The sequence below is a fragment of the Curcuma longa genome, chromosome 7, assembly GCF_044706935.1.
Source record: "Curcuma longa cultivar G26 ecotype Majalengka, Jawa Barat chromosome 7, ITB_CL_G26_1.1, whole genome shotgun sequence".
In the NCBI taxonomy this organism is placed as follows: Eukaryota; Viridiplantae; Streptophyta; class Magnoliopsida; order Zingiberales; family Zingiberaceae; genus Curcuma; species Curcuma longa.
The window spans coordinates 7,048,425-7,073,384 of record NC_133867.1 but is presented as its reverse complement, the minus strand read 5'-3'; the positions used below and the strand labels follow the sequence as shown (position 1 = coordinate 7,073,384).

At 36.8% G+C, this 24,960-nt stretch overlaps 5 protein-coding genes across 6 annotated transcripts; 1 reads left to right on the top strand and 4 right to left on the bottom strand.

Annotated features, from left to right (window-relative positions):
- Nucleotides 1–884: 884 nt before the first annotated feature.
- LOC141831974 (uncharacterized) lies at nucleotides 885–6,776 on the bottom strand. Its single transcript, XM_074719425.1, has 10 exons — nucleotides 6,610–6,776; nucleotides 6,331–6,453; nucleotides 5,664–5,784; nucleotides 4,693–4,818; nucleotides 4,421–4,530; nucleotides 4,161–4,344; nucleotides 2,824–3,024; nucleotides 2,182–2,415; nucleotides 1,891–2,080; nucleotides 885–1,222 (listed from the first exon to the last, which is right to left on the bottom strand). Exons 1-10 carry the CDS (start codon nucleotides 6,630–6,632, stop codon nucleotides 1,107–1,109), a joined length of 1,428 nt encoding a protein of 475 aa, XP_074575526.1. The 5' UTR covers nucleotides 6,633–6,776; the 3' UTR covers nucleotides 885–1,106.
- A 676-nt stretch (nucleotides 6,777–7,452) lies between these two features.
- On the top strand, nucleotides 7,453–9,372 carry LOC141831975 (uncharacterized). Of its 2 annotated transcripts, none has more exons than XM_074719427.1 (6): nucleotides 7,453–7,603; nucleotides 8,330–8,409; nucleotides 8,487–8,549; nucleotides 8,647–8,694; nucleotides 8,784–8,834; nucleotides 9,016–9,372. In XM_074719427.1, the coding sequence occupies exons 2-6, from the start codon at nucleotides 8,347–8,349 to the stop codon at nucleotides 9,142–9,144; spliced, it is 354 nt and encodes a 117-aa protein (XP_074575528.1). In that variant the 5' UTR covers nucleotides 7,453–7,603; nucleotides 8,330–8,346; the 3' UTR covers nucleotides 9,145–9,372. The 2 variants fall into 2 exon arrangements, with proteins under 2 accessions (XP_074575528.1, XP_074575527.1); XM_074719426.1 differs by having other exon boundaries at nucleotides 8,781–8,834.
- A 2,147-nt stretch (nucleotides 9,373–11,519) lies between these two features.
- On the bottom strand, nucleotides 11,520–21,752 carry LOC141832197 (putative DNA helicase MCM8). Its single transcript, XM_074719683.1, has 18 exons — nucleotides 21,570–21,752; nucleotides 20,480–20,620; nucleotides 20,289–20,406; nucleotides 19,959–20,181; nucleotides 19,711–19,874; nucleotides 18,672–18,932; nucleotides 17,645–17,740; nucleotides 17,332–17,484; nucleotides 16,566–16,636; nucleotides 16,364–16,482; nucleotides 15,159–15,288; nucleotides 14,920–14,968; nucleotides 14,697–14,850; nucleotides 14,438–14,612; nucleotides 13,057–13,227; nucleotides 12,861–12,974; nucleotides 12,181–12,532; nucleotides 11,520–12,017 (listed from the first exon to the last, which is right to left on the bottom strand). The coding sequence occupies exons 1-17, from the start codon at nucleotides 21,750–21,752 to the stop codon at nucleotides 12,482–12,484; spliced, it is 2,373 nt and encodes a 790-aa protein (XP_074575784.1). The 3' UTR covers nucleotides 11,520–12,017; nucleotides 12,181–12,481.
- LOC141832556 (cyclic dof factor 4-like) lies at nucleotides 11,632–11,961 on the bottom strand. The gene has a single exon (XM_074720047.1). The coding sequence runs from the start codon at nucleotides 11,959–11,961 to the stop codon at nucleotides 11,632–11,634; it is 330 nt and encodes a 109-aa protein (XP_074576148.1).
- Nucleotides 21,753–23,506: 1,754 nt separating the features above from the next.
- Nucleotides 23,507–24,818, bottom strand: LOC141832442 (uncharacterized). The gene is made up of 2 exons (XM_074719945.1): nucleotides 24,407–24,818; nucleotides 23,507–23,534 (listed from the first exon to the last, which is right to left on the bottom strand). Exons 1-2 carry the CDS (start codon nucleotides 24,762–24,764, stop codon nucleotides 23,530–23,532), a joined length of 363 nt encoding a protein of 120 aa, XP_074576046.1. The 5' UTR covers nucleotides 24,765–24,818; the 3' UTR covers nucleotides 23,507–23,529.
- Between the last annotated feature and the right edge of the window lie 142 nt (nucleotides 24,819–24,960).

Below are 24,960 nucleotides of genomic sequence, written 5' to 3'. Positions count from 1 at the left end.
CTCCAGGACATGGCATTATCTTTCCAATCACGAAACTCTCCTTCGCGCCCTTTCCAAAATGTTCGATTCGAGGATTTGGTTCATCGATCGAACCTGGGACGAAAATAGATAAGATCCATAGGCAAAGGTTTAGACGTCTGAAGCGCCACGCGCAGATGCACCCTGACCATCCATCTGGGAGGGCGACAGGCAAATCGGTGGACATTCGCGGCCTGTTAAGATGATTTGTTAGAGCAACTGCAATGGACGTGGCTTTATAACGCCTACCTCACTTTGGTGGTCGATCACTGGTCGACCACATGGTAGTGGTCGACCACCTGATCGACCACCACCACATGTGGTCGATCAACTGATCGACTCCGTGTAAAAATTCAACCACGTAGTGCGCGATCCACCCACTGTCCCGTTTAACACGTTCAATGTTCTGAACGTGTTAAATATCTCTCTCCATTTTCACTCTCCCACGTCCTTTCCTCTTTCTCCCACATCACCTTATTAACTCGCGATTAACTCACGTTGCGGATGCTCTTAATGTAAATATGGTGCCGCAGTGTGGACATTCGCGGCCTGGTCTCTTTCTTTGTTGGGTAAATAGAGTAATATATGTTATTAGGCTTCAATATTTTTTTTATTCTTAATATTGTTTGGCATTTTGAAAAAGACGTTATTTTACGGCAAATTAAAAAGTATAGAATATGCCTTTTTCATGTTTAAAGATCTGAAAATTTGATGATTAAAATTTTAAATAAATAAAGCCTCTTATTTTTTGGGGTTTATTTTAAATGATAAAGGAATAAGGATTAAAAAAATTCCTTGAGCTAAACAACGCCCCCATCATAACTCAAATCACAACTGATGACAAAAGGATCAAAGCCAATGTGCTTCATTTATCATTATAAATTGAGCAAGATGTTGCAAAGAATGATACTGCGGTCTATAATTTTCGTTTCTTATACCGTCCCTATTCATTAATCACTCGTATATTTGAATGTTCCACCACATCAAGTAAACAGTGGAAATGTGTCCTCAGGATGGTTTGTGAATGAAACCAATCCAGAAAGGAAAGTGGTATCTTCTTAAACACTCAGGTATCATCTTCCTCCCAGTTAACCTTCCTCCCAGGCGATGTCGTCGTCGTCATCTTCGTCGCCATTGTCATCATCCTCAGATGCATCAGCTTCAGCATTCAAATCGGCAAGCTTTAAAGACTTACTTGAATTGCCTGCGATATCATTTGGAAAGAATCATTAGACATTAGATGACGAAGATCATGAACACTATCTATCGAGCCCTATCAATGCCAGAGATCAACTATTTGGTATTTCACCTACATGAATTCTATAGCAACTCACAAAGATATTGATGATAGCCTAGGTTTGCAATAATGTCGAGATTAATTTTCATGAGTTTTTTTTTTGACATTTTCTGCTGGCTGTTGGGATCTGATGCAAATCATAGTAACAACAAACCATGTACTCTACTATTTGGGAGTTGGCTACACGAATCCTAAACGGTATCAAACCGTCGAGTTCAATGCATTGTATATGGCTAAAACTTACTCGAGCAGCAGTTACAGATGATGGCCTAGCCTTACAATAACTACGTTAAGTTTCTTATCATGTGCAGATTGAGAGTGGGCCTGGCACACCTCATAACTTGACTAAATTCCGGTTTGAGATCTATAGACCTTTTTATTGAAGCCCTGGATGGATTGACCTAATCTGCTAAATGTTCCAAATTTGGTCAACAGTTAAGGTTTATTTTTTTAAAGCTTCTATAGCAATGATCATAACAGGAAAAAAATGGATAAATCTCCAGCACCAGGATTTAAACTAAAATCAGAAAGAAGATGAAAGCAAAACTCTGTAAAATCAAAAGGCCAATTCATACCAGTACCAGCTGCATCCTCCCATTCAATATCCTCATCATCCTCGCGTTTTGATTTCATGCCAACACGTCGATGAACAGGTTCTTCAGCAACACTTGTCGAAAGTTCTGTTTGTTGTTGAATTCTTTTAGAGGTCTCTTCTTCTTCTTGCCTCTTCACTAAAGCAGCATAATATGCCTTCAGATATTCATCCTGTAAAATATAAGCAACAGGAATATGCAAATTTAAACCACAAAATCGATCACTATATTCACATAATTTTCAATTTATCATGTCTCATTTCATGCACTAGCCTGTAAACTCTTCTCATTGTCTCGATCTGCACTTGGTTTCTTGTCATCCACGCTTGACTTCTTGTCATCAGAATTGTGCTCGGCATTGGGCTCAGGCTTAATCCCTCTGCGTTGCTCTGCCGTAAGATTCATTCCTTGTTTGATCATCCAGGGAGGTAGAACTTTCATGGCTGTGGGTTTTATATCAGGCTCAGTTTCTTCCTTTGCCTCAACACCAGATAAAGCAACTTCAATCTGCAAGTTTACCAAAGTAAAAGATGAATACAAAGGGAGTTAATGTTCTCATCACCATCATCATGAAGCAGTGTTTGCCCAACCATTTTGAATTGATTAGATCCCTCAACTGAACTCTATACAAGATAATATCTATACAAATATTTAAATAAATCATTTCTAATTCATTGGTTAATTTTTCTTTGATCTCCCTTCATTGCACATCTTCCTAGCTAATAGATTCAGCATTTCTTACTCTAATATCTATTAATTGTCTTTGAACATATTATATTATACTCTCTTGACCTATTTTCTCTCAATAAGGTTTGAGTGTTTCTGAGTGATAAATATTTACCAAATATATGGATGCTTAGATTTTTCTTTTATTTTTTTTCAGTCAACAAGGCTTCAAAGTGCAAGATGACATACACTTGTCTCGCCGAGGAATGGCATTGGTGTGCCACTGTAACCTTGCCCCTGGATATTTTTTGAAAAATCACTAGCATTAGAATCGCTGTTAGCTTGAGATGCAGCACGTGCTCTTGCTTCCCATGCTTGCAATGTTCCAAACTCAGGAGCAGGCAAATCTTTCACCCTTGCAAGCTGCACTACTAAAGGCTTGAGCTGATCCTGCATATGTACAAAGTAACAAGTGACCAAAACTACTTAGAAGCCACATATGATTTGTCACCTATACTATCTTCCTTCAAGTTGGTTGGACCCTCGCAAAGGCATACAAGCAAATCACTTCCTTTAGCACACGAGTATGATGGAGCTCAAATAAATAAATATAGCGAGAGAAGGGATTGTATGACCAAATACTGAAATTCTAATAAGAAACAGCCTCATCTCAAAAAAGAATTAATATGAAACTGCTAAGTGTGTAATTAATCATTCAGTAAAAGAGATATAACTTTTAATAGAATGATGTCTAATACGTGGTTCCATGAACAAATACAGCAAGCCTCCATTTTCCTCAATGAGTTTCCTTTTTGGTCTAATTATTGTATCCTTAATGTCATCAAATAATTTTGTAACTAATATTGGCTTGATGACCAAGGCAAAACTCCAAATTTCACAAGTTGTTTAAACATCTGCTAAAAGTTGTTATTTTCACAAAGTTCTGAATAAGCAATAAACAGATGAATTCCAGTTTATCTGAAATTATGGCAGATTATAATTATTTGTCTATCAAGGAAAACCCATAAGATAAAGAATATGATGGATCATCACAGAATATTTTGAAGTACGGCGCTAGAAATATGTCCTAATCATTGAAATAACAGAATATGCATAGGAACTGAAATTTATGCAAAAGGAATCTTATTAAGTACAATTGGTTCTTTGAAAAATACTGCTAGTTGTCCTAATGCTAGAACAAACAAGCCCTACGAGGAAGTGATGATTGAAAAGAGGGCAAACAGATCAAGACTGAACTAAGAAATATAGGTGATTTGTGCCAACTAACAACACTGACAAATACATAAAAATAAAAGGCACTAGTAGAAGTTAGTCAATCTGAATATTTTAACGAAGAAAAGTGAACTCATAGTCATTTCATTGTTTCTCTTGAACTATGTAAACTCATAAGCATAATGACACATAGTATAGAGAACTTAACTCAAAATATTATGCTGGTAATTAGGCGATAGACGAAAAACCAAAATAAATACATCATTAAATTTACACATGCTAGCATATAAAAGAAAATGACGATTAACTTTACACATGATCATTAACACAAATATTACTTAATGTGAAGCTACCTCCATTTTCTGAAACATGTCTTTTAACTTTTCACGCCTCCTCCTCCTAGCATTATCATCCCCATCACCAAGTTGCTCAGAAGCCAGCTTCTCGCTCTCAGCAACAAGTTCACCATTGCAATTTTCACAGTGAAAATACTCGTCCTCCATACTCACAAGTTGTAGTGCATCAAAAGCAGAATACCTGAACAATCATCATGCCTCAGTATCACAAATGCATCAAGCTAGAAAAATACAAATTATGAGAGATTTCAAGGAACCTTCTTCCACAGTTAGGGCAAATGTACTCCTGAATCGTATTTCTGCTGTCCAATTCATCCTTTAATTTCTTCTTCATTCGATGCATTCGGTATCTAACGACATCAAAAATCTGCAAGAATGAATTTTACCATTTACATAAAAAGGGGAAATTAATAGCACATAAAAATAATTCTCTGACTACATGCATCAAAACCCCCCTTTTCATTCTTAAACTATGCTCCTACAAGTAATTTCATGCATGATTAACAGATTAGATGAAAAGAAAATTAACCTGTGCATAATCTAAACAGCAGTATGAATGCATATGCATTTTCATCTTCTCCTCTCCCTCTTTAGTAGTTTGACTATCACCAGTAGCAGCAATTGCAGCATTAAAAATTTTTGCGCCTTTAGCACTCTGGCCAGAAAACAAGATTATTACATTGAAAAGATGAGACAATGAGCACACCACAAAATCATAAAGGTCTGGAGTAGAATTTTTAAAGAAGAAAAGTACAAACAGATTCTTGTTGAATGCAAAATGTCAGGTGAATAGCCAAAATCAAAGTCAAGCAAAAAAATACATATATAACTCTAAATGTTTCCTTAGATGCAAGCACCAATTTGCACGAGTGGAATAAACCTTATAATGATAAAAATGAAAATCTAATAGACTAACTTACATCTACTGAAAATCAGGAAAAAGAACAAGGTTATTATGCATAATCTTAAGCTAATCAAATGATCCTTACTAGCTAATGTTGTGCATTTAAATGATCCTTACTAGCTAATGTTGTGCATTTTCCATATAAGTTTCTTAGGGCCTTTCATGTATCACTTTCATCAATACTGTATCAACATATGTTATGCAAAAGTCCATAAGCCAACCTACACTTATTAGACCTCCGTGCATATATAGAAACTAAAAATTAGTGTAACCTTCTATAAACATAATGATGCATAGGGAGAAAATAATAGCAAAGGCTTAAGCATGATAGACTTAGGGATGACGACATTAGCCTAGCAAGACAAAGTCTAGCTGGAATTCAGAAATAACAATCATCCTTATAAAGGTACGTATGGTGATAAAATACTAGCAAGAATATGAAACACCTTCAAATTTGTATTCACTATTTTAAATATTTAGAAAAATATATCATAAATGGATAACAGCTAGATGAAAATTGTGGTAGATGTTAGTGAGAACTCAATACAATGCAAATAAATTACACAGACTATTCAAATGACCAGCACAAAACTAACCTCTTTTCGATGTTCTCTAGTAATTAGCTTCTCTTCTTCAAAAAACCGTAAAGTACGGCGCAGTTGCTTGGAATGCAATTTCAAGGATTTAGCCAAATCTTCTTCACGGACCCATTGACGCCTGATACAATAAACCATGAACATGTGGATTTAGAAATGAAAGGTCGAAAAAATTATCTCTTAATCAAATTAGAAGCGTTTAGGGGGAAAAGAGACAGAAATCAGCTGTTACTTTTACCATGAATTAATAAATAGTTGCATTTGACTAAGGAACCTGTGATGTATAAGTTCCTAGAGAACTGATTTTTTGAACTTTAAAATAAGATAAAACTAACTCAATTGTCGATCCAACTAGAGATTAAAATAATTGTCATCCCTATGACTCCTTGGGTAACTAGTACTACTCACACATAAAGGTTCAAACAATTGTACAAAACTTGTCGCCTATGTCATGGCAATAATGTTAACTTGAATTTATAATTCAATAAAAACAAGACAATATTTCTCTTATAACCTAGTCTTTGTAACAAGTGGCGGTCATCCAATAAAAATTCTTTTTCTCTTGTTTCAAAGTCTCCATTCAAATCATACTTCGCTAGCAAGAAAACTTTTACCGATCAGGTTCAGTTTCAGGGAAAACAGATAAAGTAAACAGCGGCATCGTAACCTAGTTAGAGCATCAAGAACAATCACAGCCATCCCCCTGTTGTCGATCCTCCCAGGCTTAGACTGGCTTTCGCCCATAATGCTTACATCATCATAGAAAGCACGCGCAGCGAGCTTAACCAGCCTGGACAGCAAACAACCCAATCACTACACAGAAGAAGAATAGCAAAAGCAACTATAACGGATTCAAAATAAGCCAAATCCTGATGCTAAATGTGAGATTATGGCACCGATCCATAGGGGAAATCGGAGGCGGCTAGATCTGCCGGAGCAGACGCACCTGTTGAAGGGTTCCATGCTCATGGCGGAAGAAGGGCGGCGATCCACCGATCGAAGGAAGGGAGGACGACTGGGATTACAATCTCGGATGAAGGATGGAGGAGTGCAAGGGTTCACGGCGATGATTCGAGAAGCAGAAGAGGATGGAGAAGGAGTTCGTGATCCGAAGCAATTCGGAACCGGAACGAGAACGGCTGCCACGGCTTCGCTCTTATATAGGGCGTGAACGTGGGCCGGGCCAAGTACTTGAGCGGAGCCCACATTAAAAAATCTGACAAAAACAAAAAAAATCCATGCGGATCAATACAAAATTATTTGAATATATAAAAACATACATAATTTAAAAATAATTTTACAATGTATATTAATATAAATTTTTTAAATTATATGAAATAGAGAACTAATCTAAATAAATTTTTATCAAATTAAATATTAAATTTATTTATAAATATTCTATTCATTTACAACCCAACCAATCTTGTATTGTAGATTCCTTGAGCAAAGGTGAACCCAACCAATAAAAGATTAATAAGAATTGTAGAAGAAGAACACATATAAGGAAATTAAATATAGAAGAAAAAAAATAATGTCATGAAAATGAAATGCTAATTTGGAACAATTTAATATATAGTAAATTTGATCAATTAATTAAAATTACAATTTTAATTAAAGTTTAAAATTCGAATAATGATATTTTTTGAAATTGAAAAATAGATTGGCAGCTATTATTATTATTATTATTATTATTATTATTATTATTATTATTATTATTGATATGGTGGGTCCTACACGCTCGGCTTGTGAGGGGAGCATCAACGCTGTACTCTGTCCCGGGATTCTCTTTGTCGTCTCTTCCTCTGATCCTCTCTCGTCTCTGGTCGCATCGTGGAATATGGGGAGACGCGGAGAAAGAGGAGGAGGAGGAGGAAGAGGAAAGGATCACCTCTCGCTCCGTCTTCAACATCGTTGAATTCAAGATCCATCTCTCGCCGGAGGTACTGGAAGCTACTACTTTTTCCATTGCTAGCTTTTACCAAATCTCTTATTTCTTTTTTTTTTTTTTTTTGTTCGATTTCCGTCTGTTTCCCGCATCGCATGATTCCGGCGCAATCTGTTCTTTCAATAGCAAAAATCTAACTTTTAGTTTTCTTCCTATCATGAATCCCATCTCGCTTATGAGGATTGCTACCCTGAGACCGGTCAGGTAGATCGGTTAGGGATTTGTGGAACAGCGATGAGAATGAAGCGATTCATTTCTGATCTTGTGTTTGGGCACTTGGTCGTATGGTGATTCGTTGAGATCCAATCTGTACAATGCCATATATTTATCTTTAGGTTGAATTGCTCCACCTCTAGATGCATCGCGCGTGCCTTGTTTACAGACAAATCTAGTACTGTTCTTGTCAACTGTACACAAAAGCTCATACTCAAGTGAAGGCAATGAAGAGAATGTTAATGCAATTTACAAACTCTAAGCTGGAGCAGAGAAAGATTACTGAATTCTAGATTGCTTCCTAATCCTAACTGGTTCTCCTTTTGTCTGTCTCAAAATTCTCTTGTTGATCAATCTACAGGGGCCGTTTTGTTCATCTGCATGTTGTGTGAACTAGTTTTACTTATCATAACATTGTTTGTTTTACTTACAGTGTCTATCTGTGTAATTTTCTACAAAATTTCTAATCTTCATAATTTCTAGCTAATGTCCTCTTTAAATTCATCAGAACTCTTCCTGTCAAACATGGATGTTGGTGAGAATTTGAACCAAACTGAGGTGAATGAGATGCCATCATCTGAACAAGAGGTGAGTGCCAAAATATATATCCTTTTTTATGTCTTGTTTTTCTGAAAATGTCATTAGGAACAAATGACTCCTTGCAGGAGGAAGTAATCAAGAAGAAGTATGGAGGAATTGTGCCGAAGAAACCGCCTCTCATCTCCAAGGCAAGTGATGATCTATTATGGTAACATAGCTGATTATTCACTTCCCTTCATTGAATTCCTAGAAACCAACATTTTTGAATTCTGGAGAGTAATGCAGGACCACGAACGAGCTTACTTTGATTCGGCAGACTGGGCCTTAGGAAAGGTATCGGTATCATGTTCCATGCAATAGCTAAGAATGTTTGAATTGTCTTTCTTCTATCATTCGACATGGTTTGTTTACTACTATAGCAGGGGGCTGAGAAGCCCAAAGGACCCCTTGAGGCACTCCGACCAAAGTTACAGGTATCGATCCTTAACGATAATTCACTGAATGATAGTTCTTCGGCGGTTAAGAGTATATTCCAATGACCTAGCAGTTAGCATACAATAGTATTCCAAGAATGAATCAATGGGACTGCCCTTGCTTCTTATGGACAATATGCTTGTTTCATGATACATTTTTCTTCCTTTTTGATTTTGTCAGCCTACTCAGCAGCAAACACGGGCTCGCCGTTCGGCCTATGCATCTTCCGATAACAAAGGTGATGTAGACGGCGGCAATGCTACAGCCGAAGAGATGAACGAGGACATCGACAGCGGCAATCTTCTCTAAAACGATTATTTTCCAGGCTTAGTAGATGCTACCATTCCATTCAATAAGAAATAAAACTAGTCTTCTTTTTCCTAAGGTCGAGGAGCTCATTCCCTGATCTCATTTCAATTTTAGTCAAGCATGAAATGAAGAACTGTCCGATCGAGTTCACAATTCTAATATTGTTATGGGTATTAAACATTCCTTGTTAAACCTTGAAAGGAACTTATTGTTTGAGTCATTGGAACATCGATAAAGATTGGCGATATTTTTTTGGATTATAGACATGATAGTGTAGTGTATTTTGATCTCAACGTTAAATATTCAACGCTGTTATTGTTTGAACAGATTTTGGATAATACTTTGAGCTGAAATAATATGAATTCGAACAAAAATAATTTTGGAAAATATTGATGATCACAATTCATATTAATTAATTTACAACTCTACTAGTGCTGTCGATCAACTTAACATGGAATGATGTATACAGATCACAATACATAATCTCTTTTGCAAAAGGTGAAATTCGTTACTCCAGCGATCCTATACAATCGACTTCATGATCAGCTGCGAGGAGGTAAATCAAGAAGCTGTAGTCAACACGATGGAAGAGGGCATTATCTCAGCTTGGGCAAGATTCAAATGTTTGTCCATTCTGCAACTCTGCTTATTGTAATCAACTCAGACAATATATAATCTCAAAATTATCAAGGGGGAGATGTGGGTAATGGTGAGATGGTTAGTCTGTCATAAATTAGATATATAGAGTTTGAAACTTAATTATGGTGTGGTGAATTTGTGGGGATTTTTTATTAAATGGGTAGCTCTTCACAATGAAATTTTAGAGGAGACATCCGAAATTATCAAATGGAGAGAAGAAATCATCTTTAGATTTAATCAAATAAAATTAATTCAAAATAAAAGATAATTCCCTAACAACAATTAAACAAAAGTTTAATAGCCTCCGAAAAAAATATAGATCTTCCATTTGATATATTATTCTGTAGTTCAACTTGAGTTGAAAGTTATCCTTCTATATCAGTCGCTTTAGATTGAAAGCATTAGACGTCTTCAAGAGTTAGCAGACTCTTGCAAACGACTAAAGTTTCATAACCATCATCATAAAACACCTAGTCAACTTCATTATTGTCATACATTGCCTCGCTAATGGCCTTGGTCTCGTCTCCCACCTCTTCCTCAATCAACAAATTTTTGCTCTTTTAATTAATAAGTTTCCCACAATTGATTGCTTTATGCGCCTTGCTTATCGCAATGAAAACACCTAATAAGGGCTTAGAATCAACCTACAATGGCTGCCAGATAGGACGTAAATCCTAAGGGCAAATTGGTTGACTGTTTTGGTCGCCCCTAATCACTGATTTTCTGTTTTATTGTTTTTCAATAGCTAGGGCACGTTAATAGACCTCTAAAACAATCCACAACAAATGAAGACTAAGGACATATTGTAAGGATTGATGCAACTCCTCCTAAATATTGTGTCACCATTTGCTCCTTTGTCTCAAATAGATCATTTCAAATAATCAACTGGTAAAAATTGTTCATATAATCATCGACTGATATTGCACCCAACTTCAATGCATGAAGTCGTTGGAACAAAATTTGAGTGTAACTAAAGGGAAAAAAGTAACTCTTTGTCTTTTTCTTTTTTATCTTCTCCTAATTAGTGATTTTGACTTTGCCTTGTCTATCATGTGATCAACGCAACTGCTCCCACGATGTTGATGTTCAACCTTTTGAGTTTGATGATAATCAATTTCACTTTCACACGATTGGAAACTTCTTTATAATAAAAAATTCTCTTCACTTTGTTAATCCAATCAACAAATCTCTCTGTTTATAATATATTAAAAAACTCGAGTAGATCAATTCGAAAATTGAGATCTCCATATCATTCCTCTCGATCACGACGTGCTCGGAATTTATCACGATTGTGATATGAATTTTCTAAAGTGGGCTCGAAATCACAATCAATGATCACACAATTTTCAAAATCCTATGCCGTCAAACGTTGGGTTAATTTTGCAACTTACAGCTATAAATCCTTAATCATCACATCTTGAACGCTACGATCACGGTACTGGACTTCCTCAATCGGAACATGCCTATTACGATCACGATAACCTTCCATCAGATCTGATGCGCTCTGATACCAATTGATGCACGACATAATATCAATTATTCTAAAAGCTCATTTTCATAGCGAAATTTTAGCGAAAATCACCAAATGCAGAGAAGCAGCCGCCTCAAGATTTAATTGAATATAATTGATTCAAAATAAAAGATAATATTTTAACAACTAAATAAAAATTTAAATAGTTTTAAAACTCTAAATAACTCTAATATAATAATAATTATTATCATTTGAAATCTCCCAAAAAACTTTAAACAATGAATTTTAGATCTAAGATTGGGTCATTACGTATTACATCCAATAACGAATACATTCTTTAAACAAACTTTAATTTAATATATTAAATATCTCATGGTTTAATCCGAGTCAAAAGTTCCCTGCTTCACTCTCCTCCGGATGGTGGCCTTGACGGGGACATCACGGAGGGCGCCTCCGGCGGTCCAGTAGCGACGGCAGGCCTTGCACAGGTGCCGCGGCTGGTTCACGTTGTAGTTGTTGAAGTAGCAGAACTTGGTGTCCTCGCTGTTGCACCTCGGACACGGTAACGCCGCCACTCTCCTCGCTTCCTCCGCCGTCGCTGGTGGCTGAACCGCCACCGCCTCCTCCTCCTGCGCCCGCCGGTGCTCCCTCACGATCAGGGCGCCAAAAAGCTTGAAGCTTGACGCTTCCTCCAGCACCTCCGCCATGCCCGATATGTGTCTGTGAGAACGGGGACGAGGTTCTTATACAGTCCCAAAGGCTGCTAAAGAAACCAAATCAAGGAAAAGACACGAATAGGGACAGTTAGGCAAACAGGCTCAGGGCCAAGCCAAGAACAGAGACAGTTAGGCAAACAAGATTGGATTCCATCTTTTGGAAATTATTAGAATGAAGACAAACGGATGAATTTGAGAAAAAGAAATTACCAATGTTTTAAACGGAGAATCAGAGTATCAGGAGTTTCATAATCGTCCGTGCCTCCTTTTAATACACCATTTGATTGTATTTTGATTCTAGCAACAATGCTGTTTGGACGGATGCATGTAGCCTAACTCAAAATGACTTGCATAAGACAGAATTTTGACCTAACTTTGATCTTTTCAGTCTTTGTCTGTGTTAGAGAGAATTTTCTAATGTTTAACATGGTAAAGATGGAATATTATTTCCTTGGCGATTCTTTTCTTTATGAAAGTCTTTTTTTAATCCCCTCAATAGCAGCTCTATACCTCAGCATCTTGATCTGGCGGATTGACTATGCGAGTAGGATGAAGACAGAACCTGCATAAACAAAATTGCCTACTTATGTTAGTGATCTTGAGCATGAATATCTGGTTCACAAACTAGATCTTTAATCCTATTTTACACTTATGTTTACTGCAGGATGATGCTAAATGAATCTGATATCGTAGATATTAGCAATTATCTAGATGTTACTGATTAACTGAATTCACTCAACATTGCAAACAAGTCAAATGTTCTTGTGCTTGAATGAGGGTGTCCTTTCTTTGTTTCAGTCACAGGGAGTTCTCTATTCACAATGTAAAACCATGGAGCATTTTGATTTACCAAGAGACAGTAGAGTAAATACTGGTTCACAAGGAATCACCTGATACATCTTTGGCCCTTTTTTAAGAAGATAGCCTACGCTGTTCAAATTCTCCACAAAGGTATCGATGTCTGGAACTCGCAAGCCGATTTTGTCGGCCAAGCTGTATATCTCCTGGCATCAGTAACGCGTGCATCAGAAAACAAGAACGCAGCGTCTTTTGAATTTTATGCAAATGGATAATTTTGCTGCTTACGGAAATTGAGAAACAATCTTTTTGTTGCAACTCAGATAGTTTGTTTAGTGCACTGAGAAACCTTTTTGCTTCCTTCTGTTGGCTCATCCCGCCACTTCGGCCAAAATCAACAAAGCCATGATCATCGACATATTTGTCATACAAAGATTCTTTCATGATCTCAACAACATCCTGCAACCAAACCCACCCCAGTTAAACAAATCATGGACCGCATCATCCTCACAAGGATCGTCAGCAAAATTCTTGATGCAAGACTATACACAACTAGCAATGTCTATCTCTTAAATCATGTGTTTTTTTGGTGACTCAATTTTGTTTTAAACATGCCCTATACAAACATAAAAAATAAAAAATAAAAAAAAGCTGTATGATTTTTTCACTGGACAACAAAAGATCTGTAAGACTAATATGCTTTTAATTTTTTGTCTAATGAGACACTGACAGAATGAATTAGGCACTCTCCTATGTTAATGGATCATGTAATTACAACCAGTGATCTGGAATCGTGTTGGATCGCAGAATTGGCTAATGAGACACTGACAGAATGAATTAGGCACTCTCCTATGTTAATGGACCTGGATCGCAGAATTGGCTAGTCTGGCATATGAGCCCTGGACATAGTTTGGATCGGATTCAAAACAATTCTCTAAATTGGATCGACCAACTTGCTCTAACTCAGTGCCGCGTGACCCAAGCTAATTTAATGAATTTTCTTTTCATTCCTAATAATTTTATATTTCTTTAATTCAAACAAATTGAGTTGATAAATCAATGGCAAACAAGTTTAGAATTTAACAAGCAACAGGTACACCTCATATATTCTAGAATAAGTTCAAGTAGTTATATGTTTACTTGAGAAATTTCAGCCGCCACAAACTAGCTAAAGCCTTTCTATCAAGCTTCTATCTGAAAATGTGGATGGTTTACACAGAGATAGAAGGGGAACGAGTATTATCATTTGCAGAAAGAGATAAAGTCATCTGAAACTCTCAATCAAGGTGATCCAATCACAATTACTTGGATATTCTTTCCACTTCTAGAGAGAGAAAACTGAAGATTTTCCTCTAATCATTTGAAATCTTAGCTTTGATTATAGAAGTTCCAACAACCATTGGTGCATGATTTATTGAGGCTCATGATTTATTGTTGTTTGCTAGAATCAACCCAAACAACTTAAGAGAAAATATTTAGCTTGGCCGTAATAAATTTAATATTTGCCTTCAATATTCTGATTGGACTGGTTCAAAAGATCATTAAATTGATTTAGTTGGCGGTAAATGCTTGTGTATTTTACTTATGACAACAAGCCTAAGAAACAAATGGAGAATCATGCCACATGCTGTAAAAGGGCAGAAGTTATGATAAAATTTCAGAAAGCTACCTTTGCATCTTCAGCAGTAATTTCTTCTCTGAGATCCAATCGAGCACGAGCTTCTGCCAACCTTACTAGGCTTTCCAACTGCCTAGCAGTGATAGGTGTGCCATCAGCTGAGGTGCTCCGGTCTCTTAGCCGCAAGTAGAAGTTCTGCAAAATTTCAGCTGCTGGTCTAGACATCCTTAAGAGAAAGAAGATGAAGGTATGAGAAAGAACCTGCTAAAGAATTTTGAAAGTGTATTGCCTTTAGTATTAACGTAATTACCTAGGGAAGACAAAATTTCTCGCATAAGCAATGTACTTGCGAAGAAGAGAACCAGGCAAGGGAACAAAATCCTTGTCTTTCACAGGATTCAATCTTAACCTGGAAGCCAAAGAACCATCCAGAATACTTGACTCCACGTTCTTGTCAGAAGGAGCTGCAGATATTGTAATGAATTTAGAGATTATAGGAGTTTGAAATGTAAATCAATGAAAGGAAAAAGTACCTATCCGTTGCTTCTTTGCAGTCAAGTGCGCCATATCTCTAGTATGAAGCTGCATACCAAAATAATTGTTTACCATTAAAATTCAATAAGCATGCTATTAATCCCTTAAAGTGCAATTATATATCTGATCTTAGATGCTGGGCATGTCACCCTTACACTGACAAGGATTGAGACTGTTATTATTATTATTATTTTAAACATAGAGATTTACAGGCAACTACTGAAAATAGTAACTTAACTGCCATTATATGGTCCGAGACACGCTTATCCAGCTGCTCATCTGGTTTGTCTAGCAATATGAAAGCCAAATCAAACCGTGAGAGGAGTGCGGCACTCATTCTTAAGTTCTCATTCACAGTTTTTGCACGACTGCATTGAGTCAATATGAAAACTCATCAATCAGAACTAATAGGCCTCCCAAAGAAAATCCAAGGTGATGCAAAATAAAGGATTTCAGAAAAATAATGGATTCACTGTATAAAGATGATATTGTTGTACTCTGAAAAGAGAAGCCTAAAACAAATGAGAAATACTGCAATTGTATCGTACGTGTAAATAATTTAGTGAAGTTATCATTGTAGAGACAATGTAATATCATCAACAAATGAGAGAACTGAAGTAACAATTATAAACAAGTTCCTTCATCAAGACAACTCATCAATATGAGGTGTTCATTTAAAATCTCAACCATGTAGACATGTAGTTGCAAATGATATTCCTGCATTGTTCCAAAATAGCAAACTCACTAGTGTCATTCACAATTAATCCATAACCATGTACGGAGCTTTATTAGAATATCCACACATGATATTTCTATCGTGAAGCCTAAGAATACACCATTTTGCTCTCACAGGAAAAAATGGATTGCTTCTATCACATGCTGTCATTTCCCCCAGCTCCTATGTAGCTTGCCTATTAATTTGTCATAACCTTCAATCCTCCACACCACAATTGCACCATCATTATCTTTACATCCTCCTTGTACTTGTCAAATACTACAATTAGGAAAAGATTTATTTGATTTTCTATTCTAGATTTTTCATCCATCAAAACTTTCATCATTTTCAGTAATAAATTAATCATACAACTTAGTTTGTCCCAAGCGAGAAGGTACTACTTTTTCATACCAATAAGATTTACCAATAACAAACAAAAATATACTGACTTAAACTTGAATCCCACATTTTAGTCTATATGCATGTCAAACACATTGCTGGCAAGGGAAACTAATAATAGCACTAAAGACTCTTAGGGCGTTATGCCTAATGTATCTAAAAACTCTACTTTTATTAAACACATTATTTTGACCTGTTCAATTAAAACATGAGAAAGTTCAATTCAATCTCAAACAAATTGTCATGCAAGATGTCTCTATTGAAGACATGGACAAAATGATCTAGACAATAATTCACAAGGTATACAAAAGAAACTAAGAGAAACTTGCTTATAATGACCACCGGCAGGATTTGCAGCTGCTAAAACAGACGTACGAGCTGACAAACTTGCCACCAACCCAGCCTTTGCAACAGAGACACACTGTTGTTCCATAGCTTCAAGTAGAGCCTACATACTTAATTCAATAAGGAACTCATTTTTTGGCAAGAAAAATTAAAGAAGGCATATCTGCAATCATCAGATTATGGTACCTGATGTTCAGCAGACATTTTATCAAACTCATCAATGCAACATAACCCACGATCAGCGAGAACCATGGCACCTGTTTAAACCTATGGTAAGGTCAACCACAAACATGTCTATGTAATGGGTAGTCATTTAAATATAAATAGAACCAACATAAAAATCAGAATTCTGGATAAACCAAAATTAAATCCCTATCTGTTTAAACACTCAAGTTGGATTGACAGAAAAATCAGTTTTCTCATTATAATGAAAATGAGTCACTATCTGTTTAAACTCTCAAGTTCAGTTGACAGAAAAATCACTTTTTTGGTTATAATGAAAATGAATTATTATCTGAAAAATAGGGTCCCATCTCCAATGTTCTTCTACACCCCTTCATAGTTTTATAAATGTAATTAACTTCATCAAACTGACTTCATTAGTTTTTTTTTCCTCTCTCTAGTACTTCATAGTTCAAGGCTGTAATAAGTTATACATCATAGTGACTACAAAATTATTTCAAACAAAGCACAAGATATTTTATAATTTACTTTATGGAAAGAGCATATTTCTGAATCAATTATTCTGAAGATCAATTATGTTAAATATGGCATATATGGTATGTGTCGCCTTGATAAATTGTTTTTGACACATGCTTCCTTACATCATTGAAAACTCCCACAAAATGAAAGGCAGAAATGTGGCTTCTAACAACCTACCAGAAAATAAAAACAAAAAATGAAAAGAGGAACAGCAACTTCGACAACTTGGAACGTGATACCAAAACTATACCAGCCTCAAATGCATAATCACTTGTCATAGGATCTTTCACAACAGCAACAGTTAGTCCAGCATTAGTAGTTGCATTGCCACACACATAGATGCCCCTAGGGGAAACCGATGCTGCTGCTTGTAGAAGTTGACTCTTACCTAATCCAGGATCACCTACAATTGAGATGTCAAAGTTTATATAGCCAAAAGTACTGTCAACTAAAATAACAGAAAATCACAAAGTGGATTTAAAAATTACGAATAGAAAACCACAGGAGTGAATTTACTGAATAAACTAACTAAAAAACTACTTTAAAAAATAAATGATAATTACCAACAATAATGATGTGGATATCTCCTCGAATTGGGACCTTGTTCTTATCCCGAGAATGCTTTTGGACTCCCCCAAATAATGAAAGTACAATGCCAGCTGTGGAAAGGATTCAATGTAATCAACAATAAAACAAAATATCATAGATAAAGATACTGCACTTTTCTTCTTTCTTGAATTTTTGAATAGAAGAACATGTGTTAGATGATGGTCCTTTGGCTTGTAGGCTTACAAAATTAGGCACTGGCTAATAACTTATCTTTTAGGATTTATAGTCTCACCATATTATAATCTTGAGAAATTAGAAAATGGGAAATGCGTCACACAAGCATTTTTCTTGATTAGTTTCATGCTATTTTTTGTAGTCAATTCACATGGTTTTGCTTGCTTCAGCACTAGCATGCTACCTAATAACTTATCTTTTAGGATTTATGGTCACCCTATTCTAACCTTGAGAAATTAGGAAAATGGGACTCGTGTCTCCCAAGCATTTTCTTGATTAGTTTCATGTTATTTTTGTAGTCATTCACATGGGTTTGCTCGCTCAGCCCTGTCATGTTCCCAATAGTATGCAGGGATGGAAGAGATATTTTCTACTGTAACCCACCTCAACCTACTTCTTATGTGGGATAAGGATGTGTGCTTATACCCCTGCTCCATCAATCCCTATTCACCATGGAATTTCTGAAATCAGTTCTACCATAATTGGTCCTTGTCATTATTGCATAAGATTTAGGAACAAATGATCACAAAAATCTCAACATCTTTTAACTTTGTCTATTTTTTATCCTCTATACTTTTCTACAACTGACTAAACAATAAAGAAAATAAACTTTGTCCATTGTTTCAATGATAGCTATGATATTCCTTGTTAAAGAGTGCAATTATCTAAGCCATTGGCCTACAAGGAAGTCAAAAATCAGTTTTTAAAAAATTATTAATCGAAAAGATCAGATTTGCATTTTTGGTTCAAAAGATACCATAATTTAGATCAATGCATATATCACAAGAAGTATATAGGAAAGTGTACCTTTTACAAGTTCATGCCCATAGATAGAAGGGCATAAGGAATGAAGTATGGTACGGAATACATCGGAACCATGCTCCTCAAAAAATTTCACCACAAATTCAAGATCTTTAGGTGAAAACGAAATAAAATCAGATAGCGTACATGCTCCACTTTTGGAATTGTTTTCTTGAACATCCTCAGTGTTATTAGATTTTAAGCTTCTGATCGAAACTGCTTCCAAATATAGATAGTACAATCCTTGATGCTTGTTCTTGGACCTTCCTGAAAAATCAGTGACATGTAAAATGAAAAGGCATAATTTATATATCTTGATTCTCAAAAGAGATAAGGAAAATGGAAGCTCTTGAAACCAACATAAAAAGGATCAATATAGGAAGGAACTAAATGGTTATACAATCAGGAATTAAGAATTATAATTAATGTGAATAAGTTTGGTCGACCTTCTATGGCACAGGTTGTTGCTATCTCATTATCCTTTAACTCAGCCTATATGATCTTTTGATAATGTCTCCAGAACTAAGACATGTTCCCATACACAGATTACATAACCTACAAAAGCTTTCTTTATTGAATATAAAAAGAAAGAAACTTTATATGTTAGTCGTGTATCATCCATCACCTTTAATGATGATGGTCTTCTCCTAGGCACAACAAAGCATAATAGACCACTTTATGTGACTGGAATAAGTGAGGGGCTAAAGTCAATAGAATCTTGATAGTGCTAATGCATCTGCCAATCTCATAACACTCGGAACTTAAGAAGTTTGTCACTAGGTGTTGGTATCTGAGTGTCTACTTGGAGTGTTGGTATCCGAGGGTCAGTATCTCACAAGGGTACAAGAGAGGTAGATGAAGAGTAAGTATCAAAAGCTGTTTGTTGAAGACTATTCCATTAAGTTGTTCTAAATGAATGATTCCATTTGATCGAGTTCAGTTATTCTTATTGTTATGTCCTATTTAAAAATCCACAAGGTGAAAATTCAATTCTAAAATCGGACCCACTGCTAAGTGCTAGCTGCTAGAAGAAAGGAAATTTTACCTCCTCCAACGTCCATGTAGCTGTTTATTACTTTTATAATACCAGTGACAGTTATCACATCACCAGGGATGCAAGAGTCAACAAGATCATCAGTTAGTTCACAATCAACAGTGCGAGGCACCCGACCTTCTTCATGACTTGATGATTTAAGACGTTCCTGAATTCTGAGTTGAAAAACAACATCAAGATTGAATCTCAGAAGAAAAACATGAAACTTTAAGCTTATGTTAAGAGAAAACAAAACATACCTTATTTTCTGAAAATCTATTGGTTTTGCAGAGGATCTAACTGGACTAAAAGACCTGCTCCTGCATCCCTGGATGCAGCAGACTATTGGAGGAGAAAACTTCCCATCAGGGAATATGCGTGTGATAACAGTTCCACACTTTCCACATGCAAAGTCCATCTGCAGAACCAAAGGTCTTACTGTGCTGACTTTCACAACTGAACCATGCACTGAAACTAGTTTTCCTGTAATAAACTGAAGCCCTTATCTTGGTTCACTAGAATATTGGTAGGCTAGTGAAATTAAAATAAAAAAAAAAGATGAAGAAGAAGAAGAGAAGTTAAACCACCACCTATATATGCAGCTTTCAAGTTCTTTAAAGTAATCATTGATTCAGGGTAGTTATACAATCGAATGTTTATCTTCTCTATATCCTCCAGAAAGTAATTATTTTTCTTCATTGGGAGAACCTGTTTGTAGATCGAGTAAGGATCAGTAATCAGCACAAATGAGGACACAAGTTATATAATGCAAGAGACATACCATGTGGACTGCAGCACCCATGCACAAAATAGCTTCCTTCGGCTCTTCATCCAAAATGACATAAAATTCATCAACTCCACATAGCTTGCGGAATTGTTGCATATCAACAGGGAGAGATAATACACCACAATCATCTTGCACCTGAACCAGAAAACAAAACCATCAATGATAAATTAAGGTAGGAAATCAATTCTAAAATGTAATGCCATCATCCAAGAATAAGTACTTTCCAAATTGAAATTCCGATAATTGGATCAATGAAGAAGAAAAGAGAGGTAAAGAGAAAGAAATGGGCATCTAGAGTGGATGGGACTAGCATGAAGGATATCTTCAAGCAAGATCAAATGAAGGAACGTTTCTTTGTTTGTGCATGAATCTTATAGTGGATTTGTACACAAATCTTAAAGCACTATTTTATATGCATAAAATCACTGAGTTGCTAAATTGTATCATAGGTGCTATCAAATTGTACTATAGGTACTATCAAATTGCATTATAGGTACTGCCAAATTACAAATTGTATCTTACGTGCTACTAAATTACAGCTTAGGTGCTACCAAATCAAAATTTAAAAAATAATGCTGTAAGATTTATACACTCCACTTTAAAGTTCGTGCACAAATAAAGAAATAGCCCAACATATGATCCTACGTGAAAGGGGGCTATCCGCCAGATGTATTCATTAGGAGATACAGAGCATCCCATTGGGCAGTAAATCACTTTTGAGGTCGGGATATTCCAGTTCCCTTCCATTCTAACTTGGCATAAAAAAACCTTTTATTGAGCAATAAGTTTTTGGGGTACCATTAAATCTGCATTGGCAAACAGAAGCTTAACGTAGCTCTACTCCCACAAATCTGCATACTCTCGACCAAAACCTATCCACGTGCCCTAAACGCCCACAAATCTGCATTCCCTCGAAAAGCTCTATCCAAGAAATACAGTACGATTCGTCGCACATAACCCTTCCGGGCTATCATTGTATCACAAGTGAAACTACATAGATAAAGAACCACCAACCATCCATCGTTCTGGAGTGGTAGAAAAACAGAAACCAAGAGAGCACGCACAGAAGAGAGGAACGCGCCACCTGGGAGAGGAAATGATCCGCCTGGGAAGTGGAGAAGAAGTCTGCGAGCTGGCATACGAGCTTGAGCCTTCGGTCGCTCAAGGCGAACTCCGTTTGTGGGAAATAGCTGGGCCAAATGCTCGACGCAGAGTGCAGATTGGAAGGGCCGGGTCGCTCGATACTCTTCCCGCCGTCGGCAAACATCGGGACGGAGACTGCGGGCGCCGACGAGCGTCTCGTCGACGAGATCGAGAGCGGCGAGAGACGAGCGAGGAGCGGGAGAGAGAGAACGAAGAGAGCGACGTGTGTTCGCTGTTCAGTAGCATTCACCCGGGAACTTGCTTTTAATCAGTAATGGAGGTCCCAAAAAATCCGGCCCAATTAAAATTAACCCGGCCCACCTTTAAGGCCCAAAACAGAAAGCTCGATTTTCAAAATGCCTCCTATAAATTAAATAATAATAATAAAAGACAGAACTTCTCCACTATTAAAAAAACAAAGAAAGCACAGAGACATGCGCTGGCTGAGATTCCGGATTTGAGTCTTCTTAGCAATATATAGCTGTTAACTGAGGTGCTGTTTCAGCAATAAACTTTTATCAACATAGTGATACAATGTTTCTAAAAAATCTCTTAGGAGGTTTTTTGATATGGGACTGTTTCGGCGGTGAGACCGATCACTATAAAAAATTTACCCAATATAATTTTTGCTCCTGAGACATAACTGAGTTGATTACGACAGAGCAGAGTTGTAGAAGAGGACAAAAGTTCGAATCTCGATGAAGTCAAGCAATACCCTCCTTTGTCATAACTAACTGCAGTTTCTCAATTTATCTCCTCACATATGGTCGTAGAACCAACCGTGTGAACCGCTAGGATGATGAATTCCATCTTTTTTTTTATAAAAAAGAAAGCACAAACTATAAAATCAAAATTTGTTGTGCATTAATTTCTAACAAGCTTTGGCATTATATATGCAAACAAATTATACTTAAAAAAGCATAAAAATAAAAATCTGAAATCTCACAATAATTTTGTTAATTACGAGAGAATTTTTTATTAAGAATTTTTCATCTTCTTAATAGGTTCTTTGTAACTAAAAAATAGAAGGTAAAAAAATGTTACTTGTCTTGACAACGAGATAGTTGTGAGCTTAAATTCAAATCTCGTTGACCTAGTAGTTTGCCATCTTTGTTCTCTCGACTCGATAATATGTGCCTCAAGTTTGCACTACCAAAATACTCAAATTTGGATCTAGTTCATCCTCGTTAACTCGGAGAGTTCACCTCATTATGAGTAACAAACAAATCTAAGTGTGGAAGACATTGTAGCAATATCTACTCTGCAGTAGCCAACTCAACCCTGCCCCGATATGTGTCATTAAGGATTTGATGGGGAACTTTGTCAAATGAAGAGATTCAAGCAATTAAAAAGATGTTAGCAATCGAAGAAATGTTAAGCAGTGCTCCATCAACAACTAATTCTTAACAAAGAACAGAGTCATTGTTTCTCATAGACTGAGGCACTGGTAAAGTTTGCTTTTAGCTTGCTAAATTACAGATTCACGACCGCTAAGAGAGTTAAATTAACGTGAATGTCAAATCATCCAGTAACAATAAGATGGAATTAACAAGGCATAGATGAAGTTTTTCTTTCACAACCTCAATGCAGAACCTATTAAGTAATTTGCATTGCATACTTGAATCTTTCAGGAGCAACATTTAATATTGTTATTCCTAGAAGACATTTTGTGCTCAGTAAATCTCAGAAGCTGTAATCCTCCTCACAGGCTGTAGTCTAGAATTAACAGTCTTGGAGTAATACAAAACAGTGGCTGATAACTCTCTTGAATCATAAATTATTGGGCACTTCATTAGACTTGAGGTATATGAATGCCATGGTACACTGGAATATCTATGGTTTAATCTACTATAGGATGTAGTTATTGCTTGCTTTGTTGTCAATTGTAGCTCATATGCTAGTCAACCTGAAATGAGTCCATCATTGAGTTTCATTTAAGCATGTAAGTCGTTTCCGAGGAGAGTGTCGTTTTCCAGAATTGCTAACATATACATAATTAGGTTCTCCAAAACCACTCTTGTATCTAGTTGTTCAATATGTAGTTACCACCAATTAGTCCTTTTCGACATGCATAAACTGAGCTAACTTGAAAAGATTACAAGCACCATAGAATGAAATTTGTAGCATAATTTCAAGTGAGATTTAGACAAGTAGAATTCCAATGAAATCACAATAGGACTATTGAACTTAGACAATATGGCCTATACAAATAGAGAGATTTAGAGATGCACATCGAACTTCTAAATCAATTCTATGATTAAGGACCAACTACTTAAGGAAGGATCTTTTTAGCACAGATAACCCATATGTTGCTAAGGCTGGCAATAATAATGTCAAATGCCATCCAATGTTTTAATTTGACACAATCAAGGGATACTTCAGATGTTGCACTATAAGCTAAATTGTTTGTCTCAACTATTTGAGGTCAGCTACACTGCAAATTTTCAGGGCATGGTTATAGTTCTTCTGAGCAGTTTCAGTCTCACCAATTGCAGTGGACGCATTCATGCAAAGCAATCGCAAGTAACTGATAAGAAAAGTAGTGAATTTTACTTCTCAAAGCATGATTATATATTTTTCTGAGCAATTTCAGTCGCACCATTTTCAATGGGCAAATTCATGCACTGAAATCGCAAGTAATTGATAAAGCAATCGTGAACTCTACCAAGAAGCAAAAATCTTCACAAGCAAAGCAAAGGGTTTATTTTGGGGCAAATTAGGAACCCTAATCTCCAGATCTAATGCAAATCCAAACACCCAAGACGATCAGAGCCGTACCGAAGAAGGTGGTCCCGGCGCGCATCTCCTCGCCGAGGATCATGCCGGCGACGGCCGTGGCGGCGAAGGTGGTAGCGTTAGTCACGGGCACGGCGACGGAGATGGGGGCGCCGCCCAGGATGTGGAAGAAGGCGGCGGAGGCCGATAGGTTGATGAAAAACGGGAGGGAGTACTGCCAGGTTAGGAGGAGGTCGATCCACTGAAGGAGGAGGCGGAGGAGCCCTCTTCTGCCGGGAGCGGCGGCGCGCGACTGGGCCTGGAGCTTCCGATCCCAGACGAGGGCCCCACGGCGCATGACGGCGTTGGTGGCGCCCCACACGAGCCCGACGATGACCATCTTCTCCACGTCGCCGGCCATGATTCTCCACCCTGCTCGCCACCTCCAACTCCAGCGAGAGCAACTCCGGCGACCTTGCTTGGATCACGTGCGGTCTTAATTGATATCTTAGCACATATCTTAAAGCAACCACTGACGGTTCATGATTTTCAGAACTGTCGATTCGCTCGGAATTTTTTTAAATATAATTATAAAATTAAAATTCAACAATAGAGAA

Excerpts from the sequence above, each read along its gene's own strand:
- LOC141831974 (XM_074719425.1), bottom strand. The coding sequence starts at position 6,632 with ATGAGCATGGAACCCTTCAACAG. Across the intron at positions 6,454-6,609 it reads AGCATGGAACCCTTCAACAG|GCTGGTTAAGCTCGCTGCGC; the intron begins GTGCGTCTGCTC and ends TTTGCTGTCCAG. Across the intron at positions 2,416-2,823 it reads CATTCCTCGGCGAGACAAGT|ATTGAAGTTGCTTTATCTGG; the intron begins GTATGTCATCTT and ends GTAAACTTGCAG.
- LOC141831975 (XM_074719426.1), top strand. The coding sequence starts at position 8,347 with ATGGATGTTGGTGAGAATTTGAACCAAACTGAGGTGAATGAGATGCCA. Across the intron at positions 8,410-8,486 it reads TGCCATCATCTGAACAAGAG|GAGGAAGTAATCAAGAAGAA; the intron begins GTGAGTGCCAAA and ends GACTCCTTGCAG. Across the intron at positions 8,550-8,646 it reads AACCGCCTCTCATCTCCAAG|GACCACGAACGAGCTTACTT; the intron begins GCAAGTGATGAT and ends AGAGTAATGCAG.
- LOC141832556 (XM_074720047.1), bottom strand. The coding sequence starts at position 11,961 with ATGGCGGAGGTGCTGGAGGAAGCGTCAAGCTTCAAGCTTTTTGGCGCC.
- LOC141832197 (XM_074719683.1), bottom strand. The coding sequence starts at position 21,752 with ATGTTTGCCGACGGCGGGAAGAGTATCGAGCGACCCGGCCCTTCCAAT. Across the intron at positions 17,485-17,644 it reads TATCCACATCATTATTGTTG|GTGATCCTGGATTAGGTAAG; the intron begins GTAATTATCATT and ends TCTCAATTGTAG. Across the intron at positions 14,969-15,158 it reads TCTCGGACCATATAATGGCA|CTTCATACTAGAGATATGGC; the intron begins GTTAAGTTACTA and ends TTTGGTATGCAG.
- LOC141832442 (XM_074719945.1), bottom strand. The coding sequence starts at position 24,764 with ATGGCCGGCGACGTGGAGAAGATGGTCATCGTCGGGCTCGTGTGGGGC.